The sequence below is a fragment of the Eptatretus burgeri genome, chromosome 11, assembly GCF_056783735.1.
Source record: "Eptatretus burgeri isolate ZD-2024b chromosome 11, Ebu_testis_v1, whole genome shotgun sequence".
NCBI lineage: Eukaryota > Metazoa > Chordata > Myxini > Myxiniformes > Myxinidae > Eptatretus > Eptatretus burgeri.
Window position 1 is genome coordinate 67566378 of NC_140971.1, and position 15495 is coordinate 67581872.

Consider the following 15495-nt stretch of genomic DNA (forward strand, 5'->3'; position numbering starts at 1 on the left):
TCCATGCTGAACTTCTCAAGGCTGGTGGAAATGCTGGACTCATGTTGTTGCATGCAGTTCTGTGCTCTGCCTGGAACACAGGCATCATTCCAACTGACTGAAAGAGCGGCCTTGTTGTCCCTCCCTGGAAAGGGAAAGTGGATCGCCAAAACTGCAACAACTACCGAGGGGTGACGCTTCTCTCAGTGCCGGGCAAGGTCTTTGCTCGAATAATTATTGATCAGGTTAGCCACCATCTCCTTGAGCACCAGCACCCAGTGTAGTCAGTCTTTACACCAAAGAGGTCAACGATTGACCTTATCCTTGCTCTTCGGGTCCTCACCGAACGCAGACGAGAGTTTTGGCAGTGGCTGCTTGCAGCTTATGTTGATCTCTGTAAAGCATTTGATTCAGTGAAACGGAATGCCCTCTGAAGGATTCTTGGTCTTTGTGGGGTGCCAGCAAAACTTATTGATCTCATGTCTGAACTATACTCTGGTACTGAGAGTGCTGTGAGACGTGGTGGTACATCTCTGTCTTCTTTCCAGTGGTTACTGAAGTTTATTAGGGGTGTGTACTGGCTCCCACACTTTTCAGCACTTGTATGGACTGGATTCTGGGGAGGATGTCATGGAGATTTAGCTGTGGTGCATCGTTTGGGAATGTCAAGATCTCTGGCCTTGATTTCACAGATGATGGTCATCTTTGCGGAGACTCTGGATGTCATTTTGGGGGCCCTCAATGTGCTGATTGGGGAGTCACAGCTGCTGCGATTATGGGTTTCCTAGGTCAAAACTCAGTTCCCGGCTTTCAATGACATTTTTGATGCTGCTATCTTGTCTGTACCTGTTTGTGGTGAGGATGTTGAGGTCATGGAAAGATCCACTTACCTTGGCACTGATATTCATTTCTCTGCTAGCTGTGAGCTAGAGGTCAATAGACGTCTGGGTTGGGCCTGTGCAGTCATTAATTCACTGGATCCTTGGGTGTGGCAGTCTGTACCTGTGCAGGATGATGAGAGGCTGAGTCTTCAGGTGCTTTGTGCTTCCAGCCTTGCTCTACGGATGTGAGACTTGGACTCTGACCAATGATCTGAGATGAGAGACTTCATTCCTTTGGTACCAGGTGTCTGCGGAGAATCCTTGGCTATCACTGGTCAGACTTTGTTTTCAATGAGCGGTTGCTGAGAGAGACTCAAATGAGATTTGTTACCTGCATTGTCCATATCAGCTGCGGCTGTAAGGACATGTGGCTCGTTTTCCTGATGCTGATCCTGCTCACCAGATTCTCTCAGCGAGAGAGCCTCGTGAGTGGAGGAGGCCAATGGGCCGACTACATACCTCGTGGTTGCAGCATGTTGATCAGCATCTCAAAGAGATGGGGATGGGCCAGGTATCTGCCTGGGGGGTGGCCAGACGGAGGCCCCTGGAGTACCGGTGGAAAGTGGATGCAGCGACGCACTGCTCCCATACCTGACCTGACCTGTCCCATTCATCAGACCAGCATTTTGTCCAGCAGAGAGTGATTCAGTTGCTGTGTGACATTCAATGGTCTTGGGTACTGTCTGAAATATCATGGAGTCACCCACACAAAAAAGAAGAGAGGGTTTTCCAGAGTGTCAGAGAGTTCGTTCATGTGGATGAGGAACAAGGCTGGAACTAAGACTGCCTCGGAGCACTCAGGTCTCCACTCAGAGAAGAGAGGAGAGTGATATATTGATAGCAACACAGTGAATGTGTTCATATAGGAAGTCAGATAGCCAGGTATGAAGGTGGTCTTGTATGCCACAGGCAGTGAACTTGGCCCAAAGTTCTCTAATATTGAAAAATTTAAATATAATTAATATTACAAATATACTCCATTGTTCTCTGATAGTTTATATACTTGTAATTCCAAAATACTTATAGATACTGTATAATATTGTCACATGGACGGCACTCCACTATGGGCCACTGAAAGTGCATATTCACTGTCCCGGTTGTTGCTGACCACACCGGATTGTCGCTTCAATAATTATTAATCCAAGTGGTCACTTTTACTCTTGGACCGATGAGTGATGATGTTGGTCCATGCTTCGGCGCAGTCTGACACCACGTCGGTTATAAATCAGGTTTGTTAACATTTTAGTTCATCAGGTGTCCAAATTAAAACCAAACATCTGCAAGGCAAAATGTTGGGAAAATGATGCACATCACACCTCTTTAAGAAATAAATAAATAAATAACTGAATACAAGATGATACAAAACGAAATCCTGAACAGAAAGACAGACAGGAACTATGCCGAAAAGGTGACCCCAGCTATATGGGCCTACACACACAATAGTCATGCATTCCAACTGGTTAAGTCAAAGGAGGAAGCACATGGTGAAAACCCCCAGGCTGTTGCAGGACTTGTATGTGCTATCAAAACAGTGAGTGGGGCCAAACAGACCAAAGAATCAGTGCTGGGATGCAAAAAGCAGAAGATGGAGCTGTCCAAGGCAGAAAGCAGACAGTAGTCACCAATACAAGAGGGCAGGCAGGAGGACTCAAAAAGAGAAGATATGAAACCATCCCAGGGTTGGACATGTGACTTTATTCTTCAACTCTGCCTGTGGCAAGTATCCTCCACCCCCCCCCCCCTTCCACTTTCACTGCTGAAGCCAACCAGTGTCTCTCTGCCCAGGGGTCTCTCTGCTCCGGCTACAGCTGATCATCACCAATTTGGATGTCCAAACCAATCATGAGTTGGGACTGGTTCAAGGACCGCCTCCCACATGCTGACGACAGCTGAAAGGAGGGACCTTCTCTTTTTGTTGGAAGTAACATGTGCATACTGACCCCTCCATATGCCCAGCCTTGGCCAGTTTGACATTGGGAGGACATGTGGACAAGACATCTTAATCTATGTCGTCAAAGATAGTCAAGGCTCATTCCCCTGGCAAGCCATACAAAGAACAATGTATCCCCACCGCATGTTCTTAATACAGTTTAAAAAGTCCTATTAATCTACCTGAATACAAACAGTGGTTGAGGCCTCAAACTAGGTTCTGCCCCCATCCTGTAAACCTAACATTTCACAAGTATGTACACTCTTGTCGGTTTGTGCAGGCAGAGCTGGAGAAAATTGAATGGGGAACTGATCTCGCAGGAGTTGAATTCAGCTTACAGAGTCAACGAAGCCTCCTCCGCGAGGTGGAATCATTCCGACACAAGTTGGAGAATTTGAGGACACAGCAGGTAAGAAATCCATCTTATAATGATAGTTGTGCATGTGTGTATGTCCCTTGAGCTACAGCTTTTTATTTTCACGATTTAAACCCCAAATAATTTGGGTGTCTTTAATGATGCTCCCTGACAATGTTTTCATCGCTTAGGCCTAAGTCACATTTGCCACGGCGGCGTGGGGTCTCCAAAATCTACGGCCTATAGCAATTATACGGCGGCTGCAGTATTTCCACGGTCACACAATGTAGCAGTCACATATGTTTTTATTTTTCGGGTAGCCGCATGGCGTATTTAGAAATTGTGGAGACCGAAATCATGGGGGTGCTGTACGGTCTTTGATTTGATGTCGCACGGTCACCTTAGGGCGTCCCTGCGGCGGCCATAGAATTTTCAAGGTAGCCTCAAGGTGCCCTCAAGGCGACCGCAGGGGGGCCCTAAGGCAAACGTGCGGCCAGACGGACGGTAACGAGTGGGTATATATACCAGTTCTTTTTTTACTGAAATAAAAATATAACAGTTCGGAATATACCAGTATGTGGTGCCCCCAGAATCCGAATTGAATTAGTTTCAGGAGGTTGTTCGGATTGCAAAAAGTTCGATTCCCAAACTATTTTCCCAATAAGAAATAATGGAGTGAATTAATCTGTTCCTGGACCCCAAGAAACCCACTTTCAAGACACTTTCAACTGAAATTCCCCATGTTTAAGGTAAAGTAAGATGAGTAAATGACCTTCGGTGGCGGTGTATTGTATGTAAACTGCTACAATCACCACATCCAAAGGTCCACACAGGCTCGAGCTCCGGCCTGGGTTCCGATCGCTCACGCACTCTGCGAGCGCTGCCCCCAGGGCAGCTCATCAAACATGATGCCCCCAGAACCACAATCACTTTCATCAAATGCATCAGGCTGAGGTAATCATGGATATTCCAAATTACAACCAGTTTTTCTGTGAAATTAAATCCTTGCCCGACAGTCCGTCACATCACGTGATCGGATTGCTTTTTTGTTATTAATTAAAACACAAGATGAGTTAAAAAAAAACCCCACAAATCAAGGTGAAAACACGAGGTAAAGTAGCGATCGACACACAAGAGATGCTTTCACGAGGACTTCCACCGACGAACTGGATGAACACAGCGCGAAGATGCGGGTCGAACAGGTGGGGGAGACACGTGAACAAACATGAACACTTCGTTGTGTTCGGTTTTTTAAAATGTATTCGGTTTTTTGGGCAAAATTCATTTTTCATTGATAAGAGACTACGGCAGCCGCACGAATAACGCAAGCCCACCCTACGCCCTACGTACGGTCGATGTGGAACACAACTACGTCACAACTACGGCATGTCGAATTGCTATGGCCAACGTAGAAATGAAAAAAGTTATAATTCCACGGCGACCCCTACGGCCTGTAAAATATAGCCAAATGGCGTAGGGCCACCCTAAGGCCACCGCAGAAACTCTGCGGCCGCCGCACGTTTCTGTCAATTCAGAGGGCGTACGGCCGCCGTATCCTCGCCGTAGAGCAAATGTGACTTCGGCCTTACTGGCCTAGTTTTGGTGTGATTTATGGGTGATGTTGAATGTGACTATCTTCCAATCTTTTTGTTTTTCTAGTGGGAGTAGGGAGGAAGAGTGGGTGAGGGGAAGCATGGGGTTGGTGGGGTGGCGGGGGTGGGGGTGGTGTATCAATGCATCAGAAGTATTTTTGAAAGACATGTTTAGCTGGTTCTCTTGTCTACATTTGCTCATTGACATTCCCAAAAGATTGTTCTTTGGATGGGTATTCGGCAAATTTATTGAGGAAATAGGCCGCTCCTGCAACTTTCACAGTAGCTTTTCATCTGATAGTATCGAGAAGGAGAAGAAAAATCATGATGTCTCGCTTTCTTCTGAACATATTTCGAGATTATTTACTCTTTATCGGTTCATGTCAAGGGGAATGTTCTATGATGGTCCCCTTTTTTCCACCATGGTTTTTACAACCATAATGCTATCTTCAGAATCTATCTCATCTTTGAGCTATTTCTACGTTAATGTCTATTTTACAGACAAAGGTTTCTTCGTCTAATCAAGGAACGTATGCTGACAGCCTGGGACGCCTTGACTTACTGTACACACGCCTGCTGGTGAGTACAGGAAGAACTCATTGATCGATTACTGAGGGATTGAAAAAAGCAAAATGCAGTAATAGTTTTATTTAGGGGAACAGTCAAGAACTGCAAAGAAGATAAAAATAATAAATATGAATAAATTTCTTTTTTATTATCTCAGCAAAATTCATCAGAAAGACCGTTCCTGTTATTGCGATTTGATTAATCCACATGGATATATTGAAAGCAGAACATGCACAACCCCTTTTGCTGATCTATGAAGCACCCAACTCCTCTCATAACCATCACCTATTCCACCTGCTCAACCCGGCTGCAGAATAGCAGCAGGGGTCGCCTGAAGCACCTTGAGAACCTGCATGCATTTGTGGCACGTGCAACACGTGAACTGATGTGGCTCAATGAAAAAGAAGAAGAGGAGATCTCGTATGACTGGGGTGAGCGCAACACAGATCTGGGAACCAAGCAGGAGTACCATGAGGTGAGCTTTCAGGATGAGGATCTCCATTCGAACATATAAGTTCAACCTAAAGGGCTTCCTTTGCTTTTTGTTCCAGGATAAAATTTTTCTTCAGTCAGCAGAAAAGTTTATTTCATTCTTACTTTTCATAGATGTTCCTAAAAGACTTGGAGCAGAAAGAACTAGATCTGAATGACCTGCGAGATGCTGGTGAACGCATGCTTCTAACTAATCACCCTGCGAAGCAAACCATTGAGGTGAGGAAGATGATTTACTGGCATATCACATACCTGAAAAGAGAATTAGTAAGATCCCCTACTTACCCTCTCAATCAATCCACAGGCATACTTGGCTGCCATTAAGTCCCAGTGGAACTGGATTCTGCAGATTTGCAACTGCGTGGAAATGCATCTGAAGGAAAATGCCAATCACTTTCAGGTAAATACTGTTCAGTCCATTTGCTTATTGTGACTTAGATCAAGATGATAAGGCAAGAACAAATCGAACAAATCAACATTGTACACTGCCTCCTTCAACACTGGAATTGTACACTGGAACAAATTAAATATGTCTACAGTGCTTCAATGTCACTAAATACAGTATGCAATTTTGGTTTTGTTCCCACAAGTTCTTCACAGAGGCACGAGAGCTAGAACAGTTCCTGAAGTCGCTCACAGACATTATCACAAGGAAATACTCTTGTGATAAATCTACCAGCCTGACAAAGGTGGAGGACCTTCTCCAGGACTCCATGGTACGTACACCAGTTGGGCTGGCCACGGTGTGTGGAGCATGATGTCATGCAGTGTAGTGCACTTTTTTAAGCTAAAGATTGTTGGATGTACAGGATGAGAAGGAGCAACTCCTGGATCTCAAGCCGACGGTTGCGGGGCTGGTGGGCCGAGCGCGTTCCATTGTCCAGCTGAAGCCACGCTCACCTGCTGCTCATCTGCCATATGCTCTTCCAGTGCGTGCACTGTGTGACTACAAGCAGATCGAGGTGAATTACCACCTCTTTCTCTCCATGTATTCTCAATATTCATTCTTATTATTGACAAGATGAAGCCCATTGCACCCAAGATTGCTAAAATGTCCATCAATACAGTGAATTTGATGTAAATGAAGCAGTAGGTTTGCTATTTGTTTATTTTGTCATTCATCATTTTTTGAGTCGTAACTCGACCACAATCTTCCCTCACAGATCTCTATCCACAAGAACGATGAGTGTGTACTGGAGGAAAATGCCCAACGCAGCAAGTGGAGAGTAATCAGCTCAGCAGGAAACATCGCGACCGTTCCATCTGTCTGCTTCCTGGTTCCCCCACCCAATCCTGACGCCACCGAAATTGTCAGCAGGTTAGGCTCCTTGTCCATTCTTTCATTGGAGGAGTATTTTGTAATTTGGCTCCTGTGATGAAACGTTTGAAACCGATCATCGGATTTGAATGTGAGTCTTAATCTTGATCAATTTATTATATAACACATCAAATGCACTACACTCTGTTTATTTGTATTGAATTCATGATTGCAACATTGGTTTCACTCAAAACGAGTTGCATGTAAGATCGTGAAGGCAGTAAAGCTTTCTTATCGTGATTCCAAAAGTGTGATATAAACAGACATTCATTCGTAGATGGTGCAGTGCTTCATGAATTTTTTCCAAAGGGAATAAATGGAGTTGGGATGTGTCATTGTTCCTGAATAATGTCTGTGCAGACATTGTAAATTATTTAATTTTCTCCACAAGTTGTTCACACCATCAAGAAATTGAGGGGTTTGAAAAACCATCAAATTGTACAATTGCAATTAGTACCTGGAATGTTTCACAAAGTTTTGAGGCATGAAGTCGATTACCTAGTAATTTGTACTCCCATGGTCAAGTCAGTAGGTTAAAATTCTTCACACTATTTTTGCTAAAGTCATGGCTGCATTCAAAGTAGCTCCAAATTACTTGACGTATTAACAAAGTAGCTCCTTGTGAGATTAACAAAGAGCCAAAGCACTGATTGTCAATTATTTTTTTAAAGAAACGCAGCATAATGTACTTCCAAGAGCAAGATTATCGTCCCTGTATCACTAATATAATATTTTGATGAGCTCAAAGCAACTTTACTCCACTTATTCCACTTTGTTACACTCAAATCTTCTTTTTTTTTTTTTTCTTTTTTTACCTCACTCCAATCCACTTTGTTCGGATCCGTTGCACAAAACTGGAACTCCCATATATTGCAATAACATAAATTGTAACTCTTGTACAATCTGGTAACAGCATGAATGATGCCAAATGACATTTTTTGTTTAATCCCACATCAAAATTCCTGACCAAGAGTAAGCATAATTTGTAATCATGAGGATGATGTTATATCGGTACCGATGGTTCTCTTCCGTGATGTCACATCTTCTACAAACATAAAATGTCCATTTTGTCACTCAAATCGTGACTTGTTGTTCCGGCGAGCTTCCAGATTGGCACCATTCCAGCAAAGGAGCTTTCGTTATTTATTCCCTCCCTTTTGGTCATAATCAAAGGCATGGTGTCTGTTCCGGTTAGGTTAATAGCTAATGCATTGTGCTAATGCAGGGCTGTTTGTTCATGCATTTTTGTCCATAAGAGTTTGATGAGGAAATCATTTTATCCACTCTGCACATATTCGATTGTTTCTGGGTGCAGTGCGCCCTCTTGGGGACATACAAATTTGAAATAAAAATTTGATCAAATGCGTCATTTATTTGAGGTTTATAATCTGATTGCATCTATAAATACATGTGCACCAGAGTCGAGTTTTCCCACTCTTGTTAACCTGTCTGCTTCAGTTTTCTTTGTTTATTTTTGGATGTGGAGGTGGTGGGGGGGGGGGGTCTTTTACTTAAATTGCATTTTTTTTTTTTAACATCTTCTCGAATATTTGAAACTTTTGAATATGCTCCAGTAAATGTTTTGTGGCTCCATTTATTGTTTTTATGAGATGATTATTTGTTGCACAATCTGATAAGACTTCATTATGATGATTGCAATTTTCTTTTTTCATTCATTGCAATTTTTTGTTGGAACAACTTACTGAAGGATTTTGTTTCATTTTTGCCAATACAGCAAACATTTGACTTTTCTTATATACTTTTATATTTACAAATATATGTGTGTATATATATATATGTATATATATATATATATATATATGTATATATATATATATATATATATATATATATATATATATATATATATATATATATATATATATATATATATATATATATATATATATATATATATATATATATATATATATATATATATATATATATATATATATATATATATATATATATATATATATATATATATATATATATATATGTATATATATATATATATATATATATATATGTATATATATGTATATATATATATATATATATATATATATATATATATATATATGTATATATATATATATATATATATATATGTATATATATGTATATATATATATATATATATATATATATATATATATATATATATATATATATATATATATATATATATATATATATGTATATATATATATATATATATATATATATATATATATATATATATATATATATATATATATATATATATATATATATATATATATGTATATATATATATATATATATATACATATATATACATATATAAATAAACTATCTTGTGAAGGAAAATGTTTTTTTTTTAAATAAGTCTAAGCACATATTGTTGTTGACAATGTTTTAATTAATTATTGTAGAATCAGTCTGTGATATAATTTTATTTTATTTCATTTCCGAGAACAGTAATGCACTCGTTTGTTGTAAAACAAAAGTGATCGCTTTCCTGACTTCTTTTGCATCTGTCTTTCTTGGTTGTAATATTGTACTCCGCTCCTTCCCAATTCCATATCCAGGTGATGCATGACATCATAGTTGGGCTGTGAAGGAAGGGAGTACTGAGTTTTTACTCCGTTTGTTTGTTTTCTTGTTTGTCTTGGCGATATCTCATTATTGTACGATTATTATGTATTTATTTTAATTATGCAATTAATCGATCAATTATTGTACACCGCTCCCTCCAAATTCCGTCTCCATTTGCTGCATGGCGGTATCACCGGGCACCGAAGGTGCTCCCACAATGTTGCGCGCTGGAGGATTTGTTATTTATTTATTTGTCATGGGGCAGTGTACTTTGAATGTACCTGTACTTGTCTTTTTCTTCTTTGGTCTGAAACTTCCACCTTAAAATAGACTCGTTTTCAGAGAGGTTTTTTTTTAGGAAAGGGAAGATATCAAGATTTTTTTTTAAAGTGCTCTATATTTCCTGTGTCAGGCTGTTACTATGGATTTAAGATTTTTTATTATTATAAATCCCATTACTCCATTGTAGGGAGGTGCCTCATATGTCTCAAACCATGGATGTATCATTTTTGTTTATTTCTTGATTCCAGGTGTGTTTATTGTTTTAATCAAACAGGTGTTGGAAGAACTAGAACACAGAATGGATCAGGACCTAACAGAACAAAAATAGCAGTGCAGGAAGATTGGGGGGGGGGGGGGGGGAACAGCAGGTGTGAGAGACAAAATATAGGGAGACTTGGAGAAATAAGAGATGCATGGGAAATATGGGATCTGGGGAACACTGAGGGCATGGGGAGTATGTAGGTGGGGACTAAACAAGATAGATGCAGCCACAAACTCTCAATCACAGAAGTGGAAGGAAAACTGTAAATTTGGAAAGAGGTCTGGGTGTGGGTTGGGTATTGGGGTAGAATATATTTATATATATTTTATATTTATATTTATATATATTATATATATTTATATTTATATTTATATATATTTATATTTATATATATTATATATATATATATATATATATATATTTTATATTTATATTTATATATATATTATATATATATATATGTATATATATACACCCAACAACAACAACAACACGCTCACCTTCTCCCCTTCTCCCGATTCTGCTTCTTCTTCTTCCTCTTAACTTCCTCCTCGTCTTCTTCCTCGATTTTTTTTTTTTTTTTTTTTTTTTTTTTTTAACACTTCCATGACCTAATCTGTTGAACTCTCTCATACATTATTTTTAACAACAAAAACGATCTTATAATGCTTCATCTTCCTCTCTCACACATGTGGTACTCTTTACTGTTTCACAATGCACCACTCTTCTGCTATTTTAACAGACTGCTCTTATTTCGAGCTCTCCTTCATTCCTTGCCTAAAAAATCCAACTATTACAGCGCTTCTTCTCTCCATGCTCTGAATTCGCCTTCATTGCACCCATCAAGAATTGTGTTAAATCGCATCACTGACCTCAAACTTTTAAAAACCACAGTTTGCCATGGATGCTCGCTTTCCATCAACCATTCTTTTTTTCCAAATTCAGTGCCAACTCACCCCCCTCACCCCTCACTCTCACTCTCAAAGCAACCATCCCACTCTTCTCCCTCCAAGCCTCCCTCTCACCTCTCTCAAAAATCCCCCCCTCACCTTTCTCCCACCTTTCATCCCCCTCACTCTTCCTTCTCAAAGTTGCCCCCTCTCATCCACCAACCTGCCTCCCTCCACTGCCCTCTTACCTCCATCTCTTCACTCCACCTCCTCAAATCCTCAACTGCCTTCTTCCTTGTCTCTTGTCCCCCTCTCCCCCAGCACCACAGAGCCTTTTCTCCTCATTCGGCCCCCTCCCCTCGCTGTTCTGCAATACCCCACACTCCTTCAGCAACCCTCCTTACCTGCCCCCCTCGTCCCTTGTCCTACCCTCCCCCTCCCCCTCCACCTCCTGCACCCAAAGTCTCCTCCCCTACCTCTTCATTAAAAGTGTGGACCTCAAATATCCGGGGCCTTCGCTCAAACCTTTCAGATCTTTCCATACAGGTTGCCACTGACAAACCAGACATTATCTGCCTAACAGAAACTTTCCTCTCCCAAGACGTGTCTGACTCCCAAGTATCTCTCCCTGGCTACTCCCTCTTACGGTATGACAGACCTGAGCCTCGTCCTGGTGGAGGTGTTGCTCTCTTCATCAAAGACTCTATTCCTCACGCTCCATGCACTGCTCTCACTCCCCCACACCCCCAGGAATACCTCTGGCTTCGGCTTCCCCTCCACTCCCACCTCATGTTTATATGTGTACTGTACCGTCCACCGAACAGCGATGACTCCATCTACATCTCACTATCCGAAAACATGGACCATCTTCTATCTTCTCATCCAAACTCTCTCTTCCTCTTATGTGGTGACTTCAATTGTCATCACGCCAGTTGGCTAGGTGTGGGTACCTCTCTCACCTGCCATGGCACCTCAGCAAAAGCTTTCTGCGACTCATTGGGACTGACTCAATCGGTCAACTTCCCGACCCGGATCTCAACCAATGGTACTCCATCTCTTCTGGATCTGATTTTGACAAATTTCCCTGACAATATCTGCTGCTCTTCCTTCGCTCCAATTGGTTCTTCTGACCACGTCCTTGTTAAAGTGGACATCTCTCTGGCTGTTATCAGAGAACCACCTCACCGCCGTCGAGTCTGGCATTTCACTCAAGCCGACTGGCAGGGTCTCCGAGCAGCCATCAAACTTACAGACTGGTCTCCTATCACTACTTTCTCAAACATCAACTCATCCTGGGAATTCTTTCAAAGAAACTTGCTCTCCCTCATGCACAGATTTATCCCCTCTCGTGTTCAGTTGTCTTACCCTTCCTCCCGCCCTTGGTTTACTGAAGCTTGTGGCGAGGCAGTTGTCCTGAAACAACTTGCCTTTGCCTCATGGAAAGCAAACTCAACTGAGGGTAATCTCAGTTCTTTCCACAAAGCTCGGAACAAGTGTGTATCTACCCTCAGGAGAGCCAGAAAACAACATCTTTCTCATCTCAAGTCTGAACTCTCAAACCTCTCTCCCTCCTCAAAATCCTGGTGGCGTTTAATCAAATCTGTTTCTGGTGTATGTTCCCCCTCCATCCCCTCCCTTACCTCAAATGGCCGCACTGCTGATTCCACACGTGATAAAGCTGAATGTCTAAACTCGGTGTTTGCAGCTAAATCTTGTGTCCTAAACCCATCACTATCTCTACCCACTTTACCCAGTCGCACCCAACTGTCCCTGGACTCTGTATCCTTTTCTCCTGACAAGGTGGAGAGCTTGCTTTCAAACCTCGAGTCAGATTCTGCAACCGGTCCAGACGGCATCAGCCCACGTGTCCTCCAAGCCTGCTCTTCTGCTCTTGCTCACCCTCTCTCTGTTCTATTCACCCTCTCATTTGCCCAAGGTCATCTGCCATCTGCTTGGAAATCTGCTAACATCACTGCCCTGCATAAAAAAGTTGCAAAAACAGATCCCTATAACTACAGACCAATCAGCCTTCTCCCAATCATCAGCAAGGTGATGGAATCCATCATCGCCTCAGATATGAAATCCTTCCTCTTCTCCAATGGCTTGATTTCCAATTATCAATTTGGTTTCAGACCAGGTCACTCTACCCTGGATATGCTGCTTCTGCTCTCCCATCAATGGATGGAGGTCCTCAATGCCAGACAGGAAATCCGAGCCGTATCCCTGGACATATCACATGCTTTTGACACAGTCTGGCACCCTGCCCTACTCACCAAACTCTCTTCCCATGGTATTCAAGGCCATCTCCACTCATGGCTCGCAGACTTCCTCTCCTGTCGCAGTCAACGTGTGGCCCTAAATGGAGTTCTTTCATCCCCTCTTCCTGTGCAGGCTGGAGTTCCTCAAGGTAGCGTTCTGGGCCCTGTTCTTTTTCTGGTTTTCATCAATGATCTCTCGGACTCTCTGGAAAATCCTCTATTTCTCTTTGCCGACGACTCCACCCTCTGCCGTACCATCTGTCATCCCTCAGACCGGCAAGCAGCAGCTTCTTCACTCACTGCAGATCTGGATAAAATCACAAACTGGTCCAACACGTGGAACATGTCTTTCAATCCAGACAAATCTCACACTCTCACTATGTCTCTTCGAAAGGACCGTTTACAAAACCCTGCCAACCATTTTCTCAACAATCCTCTGGAAGAAGTCTTTTCTTTCAAGCTTCTAGGTCTCACTATCTGCCATGACCTTTCCTGGGAAAGTCACATTTCCAACCTCGCCTCAAAAGCCAGTCGCCGACTGGGAATCCTCCGTCGTGCTAAGTCCTTCCTCGGCCCTCTTGAGCTCCTGACCACTTACAAAGCTTTTGTCCGTAGCCTGATGGAGTACTGCTCTCCCCTCTGGGCTGGTGCTCCTGCCTCCCACCTTTCTCGGCTTCACGCTGTCGAAACCAGGGCATTTAAGATCATCGGCATCTCCCGCAATGAAGCTGAGTCTTTGGGCCTCTCACTCAATCACCGCAGGTTGGTCGGTGGTCTTTCTGTCTTCTACCGACTCCTCTCCAGCCTTGCCCCCCTGCTCTCTCTGTGATTTGTCCCCACCACATTTCCACAGGGCGCTCAAGGTCCGCCAACAACCCCCTTCTGGTAAAACTACCAAAATCACGAATCACTGCTCATCTTCACTCTTTCATTCCTCTTTTTCCCCGCCTTTGGAATAAACTTCCTCACTCTATTCTTTCCCATTCTTCCCTCCAGGCTTTCAAAACAGCTGTTCACCACCACCTCTTATCTTCCCCCATCCAAATCCTCGATCTTTTCTACCCCCGATAATCCACCCAAGCCCACTTCCTTCATTTCTCCTACTTTCCTTCCTGAAAGTCCCTGAAATGTCCATCTTCTCTTTGCCATGTTCCCCGTCCCATCCCCATCCCTCTCCCTTCCACAGTTCACCTAGTGTGTCTGTTCCCCACTGTTTTGTCCCTTCCACTCCCGCCCCTCTTGTCTCATGCCTCCTTACTGTGAGTTGTGTGTTAGCTCTCATACGAGCCTCGACCAAGGTATACAAAAAAAAAAAATGGTTGTAGATGGGGGATGACCTGAGATGGTGTTGAATTGCTATCTTGATGCCTTGGAGGGAAGAACAAGGTTGTATAATGAAAGACAAAAGATAATGAAAGACGAAAACATTTTTCAATTCCTGAACAAAATAACAACTTTATATATATTTCATAACTAAAGTTGTGAAAGTATAGATGATATTGGATATGCTGTCATTATAAATTAATCATCCTTACATAAGCTAATCCCAACCTCCTCTCTTCCTTTTTCTGGTGGTTAATTTCCTTGTTTATTGTGTCGTACTGCTGTTTTGACTGCTAATATAGCCTCACTGCACAACTGTCGGTTCCTTGCTTCTTTACCCTCTGTCTTTTTGCATTCATTGACCCTTCATCTTGTCTAAAATAAAAAAATGATGTTAATGATGAGCAGGGTTTCAAAACAATTAACAGAACAGCATTGTGTTAAGATGTATATGGATGAAATATTTGGATGAAAGAAATTGTTTAAACCACTTTTTAATAACTTGCATTCAATTGCCAATGGGTCTGCTACATGCAGGATTGAGCAGATGTATCAGAATGCAATGGCGCTCTGGCACCAGCAGCACATCAATATGAAGTGCCTTTTATCTTATCTCTACCTGCTCAAGAACATCGAAATGATCCAGTCGTGGACAGTGCACACGGTGAGTTAGACTCATGGCATGCCTATACCTCCAGAACATTACTCGGAAGAAAAGTGTGCACCACTGAAGACCCTGACTGAATAAAGGAAGAAGCCATGATTAGATAGAAGAGGCCACTA

General features: G+C 42.2%; 1 protein-coding gene across 1 annotated transcript in view; it reads left to right on the forward strand.

Annotated features, from left to right (window-relative positions):
• The window catches only part of LOC147017282 (uncharacterized), a 350244-nt gene that overhangs the window by 130599 nt on the left and 204150 nt on the right, over positions 1-15495 (forward strand). The window contains exons 17-25 of the mRNA XM_085847971.1: positions 3071-3199; positions 5239-5316; positions 5618-5779; positions 5911-6015; positions 6101-6196; positions 6387-6512; positions 6606-6758; positions 6960-7114; positions 15250-15376. Coding sequence (XP_085704097.1) covers positions 3071-3199; positions 5239-5316; positions 5618-5779; positions 5911-6015; positions 6101-6196; positions 6387-6512; positions 6606-6758; positions 6960-7114; positions 15250-15376 — 1131 coding nt within the window. The remainder of the gene's footprint in view (positions 1-3070; positions 3200-5238; positions 5317-5617; positions 5780-5910; positions 6016-6100; positions 6197-6386; positions 6513-6605; positions 6759-6959; positions 7115-15249; positions 15377-15495) is intronic.